Here is a 7962-nt window from a genome sequence, read left to right as displayed (position 1 = left end):
ACATGTTACAAGGTTGGGGTTCCCACTGTCCACTACTGTTATTACCAACCAGTACTTCTAAGATCATACAGATCAGAAAGTACATTTCAAGAAATAACTAGGGAGGGCAAAGGGTCTTGACCTGGCCCCAAACCCAAATAGTATTCGGGCCCAGGTTTTGAACCCGAACCCGAGGTCGGGTCTACCCATCAGAACCCGGTTTTGGTCACGGGTCTGGTCAGATCCATTGCGACCCATAGAAATAACCTTAATATGATTTTAAGCCTGATGAGAGAAGATCGCAAGCTCCCTCCGAGATTAGCACTTGAACTGCTTCAAAATTCCCACAAATGTGGCGAACGAATTGCTATCCCATAAGATGTCTCCAATTTTGGTTCTAGAAAAAAGCCAAAAGTAAATCACAAATTCAGGTTAGAAAATAAAAGACCTTTTCTCCAAATTTGGTTTCCAAATAGCAAAAGAATAATTTCCCAATTTGGACACTAGAATGACCTAACAATGTTTCTCAAAGGCAGATAAAGAAATATCAAAAGTTCTTACTCTGAAATTGCCTCAAAATGACTAAAAGAAATTCGACACAGCTAAGAAATTGGTGTGAGAGTTTTAACTAAATTCAACCCAACAATTGCTCAAGGGAGTTCAAATGGCTATAGAACTGCCACAAATTCAGCTTAAAAAAATTGACTTCAAACTTCAACTGAATTCAACCTAAAAGAAGGGATAAAGTTTCCTGCTGAAATGGCTCAATGATGACCCCATAATTTGGCTAAAACATGGCAATAAATAGTTTTAAAATAAAAATAAAAATATACACCAAAATTTAGCCAAAAAATCACCTAACTTACCTCCTAATTCCACTAGAATTTAATCACCACCAACTTTTTCTCCAATTTTGCTCTAATAGTCGGAATGAATCTCGAAATACAGTTCAGTGCCCTTACATAGTCAAAACATCAAATTAAAACACAACCATTGATTGATTACCATCCATTACTTCATAATATCATAGTTACCATATTATCAAAAGGTAAATGCAATTCCACATAAGAAATACACCTTACTACTTCTGCAACAAGTACCACTACTATCTCACAAATGACTTGACAGCTAAACCAAGTACCCCTATCTCACAAATGTACTCAACAGCTAAACCAAGGACCACTATCTCACAAATGTACTCAACAGCTAAACAGAGTCTAGTCTAAAGATCTAGATATCACACAGGCCTCAAAGGAGAGAGAGAGAGAGAGAGAGAGAGAGAGAGAGAGCCAGAGTCTAGTCGAAAGATCTAAAGATCTAGATATCACAAAGGCCTCAAAGGAGAGAGAGAGAGAGAGCAACTGATCACATCTCTTGCACCTCCTCAAAATGATCACATCTCCTGAACCTCCTCCTCCTCCTCCTCGTCTTCATAATCACCCTCCTCATCGGCAGTGGCATCCTGATATTGTTGGTACTCTGAGACCAAATCATTCATGTTGCTTTCCGCCTCTGTGAACTCCATCTCGTCCATGCCCTCCCCAGTATACCTAATTCATCAAAGCAAACACTCAACATCATCACTTCAGTTGATCGATGAATGGAGAGAGAGAGAGAGAGAGAGAGAGAGAGAGAGAGAGAGAGAGAGAGAGAGAGAGAAGTATTAAGAACTCCAAGACACATTTTTCAGGACTCGTGACTTTCACACCGGATTACTTTACGGGTCGAAAAATTTACCTGCAGGCCCACCCGCCGGCCTTTTTATCTAGAATTTCCAACACTGGACAAGTGGGAAATTCCACAAGTTTTTTATTTTTCTTTTATTCAAGTTCAGTTCGATATCAGAAACACCACACAGCCTTATTTGTTGAGTTGTTCAGTGTTTGAAATGTCGAACAGCTCAAAAGTCCAAGTTCCTAGTGTGTCCAATTTACCAATATCGAACAGCAATTTCTGCGGTTTTTTCTTAATTTTCAGCTATCTAGTATTTTTTATACCGGACAGCTTGAAACCTAAAAGAAAGCCACAATTTCTATTGTGCAATATTGCTAATATCAGACATCCTAGGAAACCTACACTGTCCAACATTACCAACACTGAACAGCCAACAGATAGTGTTGTTCAGTGTTTTGAATATTGGACATTACCCATATAAACAAAAAATTAAAAAAATTGGAAAATTTCCCTCCTCTTCAGTATTGGAAATGTCAGACAGGTTGGGTGGCAAGGTAGAGGGCGTCTCCACATAATTTTCAACAAAATGTGGAGCATCTTGTAACATAGAGGACCAAATATGTAACATACGTAATTGTTCCTTATGGGTTTCATATGTCAGTTAGCAACACAGGGCTTACAAAATTTTCATATTTAAGGTACTGCTAATAAGAATATAGACATGGATTGTGCTAATCCTTTCAATAATAGGAGAAAGCAGCCTTCCTCAAAGACATGGCGAAGCCAATGAAACAATGGACAAACAAAGCAAGTTACAAAACCAATGAACTATAAAACAGCATAACCTGTTGATGAAATGGTGATAGAGATGAGGGGAACCAGCCATAAGTGAGCACACCCCAAGGACTGATCCCAGTCTATTCATCACTATGCATCATGTCATCCAACAAGGATGACCCGATGGACCCTGGACTCCTGTAGTTCGATAGATTATAGTGTACTAAGACCTAAAAAAAAATATAGCACAGGGACAAAGGAACTTCCATTAGAAAAAAAAAGTACAGGAACAAAGGAACTAGACCTCTTATATAAAGAAGAAAGATTAAAAAGGTGCATGATACAGGTAACAATATATGCTTCAAAAGGCGCATTATAAACAGACAACAAGGAATATGGGTGATAAAAGATAGGACATACCAGTGCAAGAAAGCCTTCCTCCTGAACATGGCAGTGAACTGCTCACTCACCCTCCTAAACATCTCCTGAATAGAGGTCGAATTCCCAATAAAGGTCGAAGCCATAGAAAGGCCCCTAGGAGGGATATCGCACACACTCGACTTCACATTATTGGGGATCCACTCCACAAAGTAAGAGGAGTTCTTATTTTGCACATTTATCATTTGCTCATCAACTTCTTTAGTCGACATTTTCCCTCTAAACATGGCAGAGGCAGTGAGATATCGGCCATGCCTTGGGTCCGCAGCACACATCATGTTTTTGGAATCCCACATTTGTTGGGTGAGTTCAGGGACAGTTAGGGCACGGTATTGTTGGGAGCCACGAGAGGTCAGAGGGGCAAAACCGACCATGAAGAAGTGGAGGCGGGGGAAGGGGATGAGGTTTACGGCGAGCTTTCGGAGGTCGGAGTTGAGCTGGCCAGGGAAGCGGAGGCAGCAGGTCACACCCGACATGGTGGCCGAGATGAGGTGGTTCAGATCACCAACTGGAGACAGAGAAGGGAGTGGGTGAGTTTGACTTAGTAACAAAAACTAAGAGAAGATGGGAATCATACAAGAACATAAGAGACGCATATGAATGACACCAAAAAAATACCCATGAACATTAGAAATAATGTACATGTCATAGTAATAAAGCTCATTCTTCAGAATTTTTGGGGAGGTCATGTCATGAGTGATTTGGGTTCTCAAAAAGTTACGATTCAGCTTTTGGCATTAAAATAAAGGAATGAAAAACAGAGGAAATATGAAAAACTGAAAATCTTCATGAAAGAAGTAAAAAAACACAGCCAATAATCTGAAAAGTTGATATAAATTTAAGCTCCATTGAATGTTTAGACGAGTCCTGTGTATTAATATTTAAGCTTAAATTCACTTCTTTTTCTTTTCTGCTTACAAAACATAAAGAATTCAGGGAATAAAATCTCGCAACACTATCGAAAACAACTTTCAATAGCAATAAAGTGTACAATCATACCATCTTATCATTACAAATATATACTTCATCATTACACATAAATACACTGCCTGCAGTGCCTATAGTGGGCATTAATAAAAGCAAAAGTATAACATAAACAGCATACATAAGTTACATTATTACACATTAAGTGATTCACCATGAGTTCCTGTTTACGAGGCAGTGGAGATTAAAAACATCCAGATGAATGTACTGCTACTACGAACTACGGTTAATCCCCCCTATCAATCATTGTTAGATGACAGTGGATGACTGTGTTGTGTATCACATAGCATAAACAAGACATGTGGGACATACTTCCACTAAAATTAATAATCAGAAGGACAACAGCACAAATAGAATCTGAAAAGAATCAGACGCCAAGGGCAAATTGTGAGCAATAAGCGAAGTAATAACTTACAACTTGGGGTGGTGAGTTTCAAGGTCCTGAAACAGATATCGTAAAGGGCCTCATTGTCAAGCACCATACACTCATCTGCATTCTCCACCAGCTGATGAACAGAGAGAGTGGCATTGTATGGCTCAACCACAGTGTCTGAGACCTTTGGGGATGGGAACACAGAGAAAGTGAGCAACATTCGATCTGGATACTCCTCCCTGATCTTCGAGATTAATAGCGTGCCCATTCCAGATCCAGTCCCTCCTCCAAGAGAATGGCATACTTGAAATCCTATATTTTAATGGAGTAACAGCCTCAAAAATAAGTATCTTCAAACCAAATTTGCAAGACAGGAGTCTCTTAGGCATAGTATGAGATTCAAAAATGCAGACAATGATGCAAAATTAAGATAGCTTATCGCAAGTAACATGACAACCTTAACCAAAATGAAAAGAATCATAAAAAAAACGGATGTAATGAATGCGCGTCCAAATGACACGGGAGAAGAAAGGTGTAATTGGTCAAATGTTAGACACAGAGCAATAACTTTCCAAGGACTAAGACCTCATGATAAACACAATCAGATAAAGCTTGAATGGAACTTTAGATTACCAGAGACCAAAGGAAGTGTTGCTCAAAACAGATCTTGAAGTCTAACAATGCATGCATTCAGGATGAAGTTAAAAACTTTGCGGTACTTTAAGGTATAGATGGACCAGAACTACAGTTCCGTGGATATATTCCACTTCAAAGCCCCTGAAACCAAGAGCACGTGATATAATATGAAAAGGCAACCACCAATCCCCAAAACATTTGAACTGAAGTTTAAGATAGAAGCATGAAAAGGTTCAACACTTTCATGATGTAAGTACGAATATGAAAACAGATTTATATTGAATTAAATACAAACTCAGTGAAACAGAAACATCCATAAATTCTTAAAAGCGCCAAGAAAAGAATAATAAGGACTACGGCAAACCAAAAAGAAGAAAAAAATTGAAAAGAACCCACAAACATATTACAGAAAATGTAGAACGGCATAGAACAGATCCTATTGAAGTAAGGTCGTTTTCAGAAACAGATTATTTTTAAGGTAGACATACCAGTAATAAAACTGAGTAATAAATTCAAGTTTGAGGCGGCCAATAATCTTTGAAATTCAGTTAAACCTTGAGATGTGAATAAGGGCTAAAACAGCATTTACCTAAGCCATGAGACGCAAATTACTATCAAACCTTTAAATTGGATTAGGATCCAATGGATCTGAACCCTTACATACTAAAAATATGGGGAGTTTTCCAAAATGATCATACCACTTTTTTTAAGGATGAGGAATTCAGAACACCTAGTTCCAATAAAATTTTCTGAAGTAAATCTAATTCGAGTAACATACATTACATGCATCTCAAGGTTTTATAGTTAAACCACCATATTTATTTACAGCCAAGACAAAATGACCTACAAATTCAATAAATTTCTTCAGAAACCCATCAAACTGGTCAAATTTACAGGCAGGAAAGCCACCTAATTCTCCCATAACAAATAAATTTGCAATATGAAGCTTGCATTTTGAGGTATAGATAGCCAAAAAATCAAAAAGTCGACTAAATGGAACAACAATAAGAAATCAGTGCAAAAAATGAAGCTTAAACTTTGACCTTCAAATGTATACTCCACATATCAAATGAGAGTAGAGGAAATTGCCAATAACCACCATATCTGCACTAATTATGCAGCAGATAAAATTTTTAATGGGAATTAGATTTCCAAAGTATTTTAAATGTTACTGATTAAGTAAAGCCCACAATTGTTAAATTTGTAGCTTGTTAATTTCCAGAATGACCTTCCTTGAATATGACAATGAAACATTTGCATCCTTCTTATTCAGTTCAATAATCTAGCACAATAACGAACAGGTTGTACGGGATTTTAGAGAGAAATAAAAAAGAGGGGGGAGGGGATAGATATAGCAGTTTTCAAAAATAAAATATATTTAAAAATTTGCTCAATTTTATTTAGCTGATAGAATGGGCCAAACCAGCTCCTCTGACCGGACTGCGTTTTAAAATAGTTTTCAATCAACCCGATGTTTATCTTGGACTAGTTGCCTATTACACCGTCCAGAAATTCAAGCAGTCGGACCAACCGATCACACTAAACGAAGAGTATTACGATTTACGACAAATGATGCGACCTTTTGGTAATTTTTTACCCGTACATTAACCCAAAGATCGTAAACCTGCAAATTTCAAAGAGGCCAGGACCCCGTCGTCATTGGCGCAAATGATTGGGCTAATTTTGTCAGTTCGACTGAAAAAGCACTTCATCAGTGAGAATATTAGACATGGGACTTTTACGAGTTCCCAATGCCGGCCAATAATTACCGGATCAAATTTCAAACAAACTTCGAGTTTGAATTATGAAGATCGCGCCATGGAAAGACGAATTTACCGACATTTTGACCCGATATTTAATATTCACTGACAACTTTTTCTAACTAAAAATAAAATACATAAACAGTTTTTCTGACCAAAAACTGAAGTAATAAAAAGTTACTAACAAATACAACGCAAATTTCCATTTTTAGAAAAAAAAAAACGACTTTAAATTTTGAAAAATCTCGCCTCTAATGAGCTGACACCCCACAAAATTTCAGCCCGAAATTTACGACAGATCCACGAATCATACGCCATGAGAAAAAAAATCAAAATGGTTACAAAACTATCTCGATTAAAATATCAGATCTCAGTCTCCACTTCCAAAACTCACAGGAAAATTCATCACAAAATGAACATAAAATAGAACCCTAACTACATTGCTAAAAACTCATTAGAAAAAGAATAAGAAAAGGTTAGAAAACCAGCATCGGAAGCAGTCACAATATTCTGCTAGAAATCACTATAAATTATGGTAAAATGATCAGAAAACAAACCTTGAAGGCAATCGCAGTTTTCTGCCTCTTTCCTCACCACATCGAGCACTGAATCAATGAGCTCTGCCCCCTCCGTGTAGTGACCTTTGGCCCAGTTGTTTCCAGCTCCAGATTGACCAAACACGAAGTTATCAGGCCTGAAAATCTGGCCGTAAGGACCAGTGCGCACACTATCCATGGTTCCCGGCTCGAGATCCATTAGAACGGCTCTGGGAACAAACCTTCCACAACTGGCCTCATTGTAATAGACATTAACTCGTTCAAGTTGAAGGTCCAAGGTTCCAATGTATCGACCAGTGGGGTCGATGCCATGCTCATCGCAAACAACTTCCCAGAACTTTGATCCGATCTGGTTCCCGCATTGCCCACCTTGGACGTGCAAAATCTCCCTCATTTTCAAGTTTCAGGTTAACGGAGTGACAGAGAGAGAGTGACGCTGGCCGGAAATGAGGCCGGGAAAACCAGTCCAGCGAGCGTGAAAAGAGCAAATACGCCGGAAAAAGGTTTTCCGGCGCGGAACAAAAAGGCAGTGTGGTGAAGTGAGGTTTGATTGGATTATATAGGGGTGTGAGGCCGAATCTCAAGGTTTCGGACGGTCGAGATTCTTTCCCTCTCTTGTGCTTTTGTTTTAGGACAATCTGGATCATCAGTTTCTAAACAATCGGACGGTTCCTGTGCCGTGTTCCGGATGGTGGTAAGTGGATTTTATTAAGGGGTGACGGAAATGTTGTTGGAATTATTCGAAAATATCGAGAATATCTTCATTTTTTTTATTACTCGAATT

At 38.4% G+C, this 7962-nt stretch overlaps 1 protein-coding gene across 1 annotated transcript; it reads right to left on the bottom strand.

Moving 5' to 3' along the window:
- Window positions 1-972: 972 nt before the first annotated feature.
- On the bottom strand, window positions 973-7709 carry TUB6 (beta-6 tubulin). The gene is made up of 4 exons (XM_088857884.1): window positions 7179-7709; window positions 4268-4537; window positions 2851-3376; window positions 973-1529 (listed from the first exon to the last, which is right to left on the bottom strand). The coding sequence occupies exons 1-4, from the start codon at window positions 7570-7572 to the stop codon at window positions 1373-1375; spliced, it is 1347 nt and encodes a 448-aa protein (XP_088714010.1). The 5' UTR covers window positions 7573-7709; the 3' UTR covers window positions 973-1372.
- Between the last annotated feature and the right edge of the window lie 253 nt (window positions 7710-7962).

The sequence above is a fragment of the Amborella trichopoda genome, chromosome 1 (assembly GCF_054954075.1).
Source record: "Amborella trichopoda isolate Santa Cruz 75 chromosome 1, AtrichopodaSantaCruz75HAP2 v2.0, whole genome shotgun sequence".
In the NCBI taxonomy this organism is placed as follows: domain Eukaryota; kingdom Viridiplantae; phylum Streptophyta; class Magnoliopsida; order Amborellales; family Amborellaceae; genus Amborella; species Amborella trichopoda.
The sequence above is the reverse complement of the archived record's forward strand: the minus strand, read 5'-3'. Positions and strand labels throughout refer to the sequence as shown.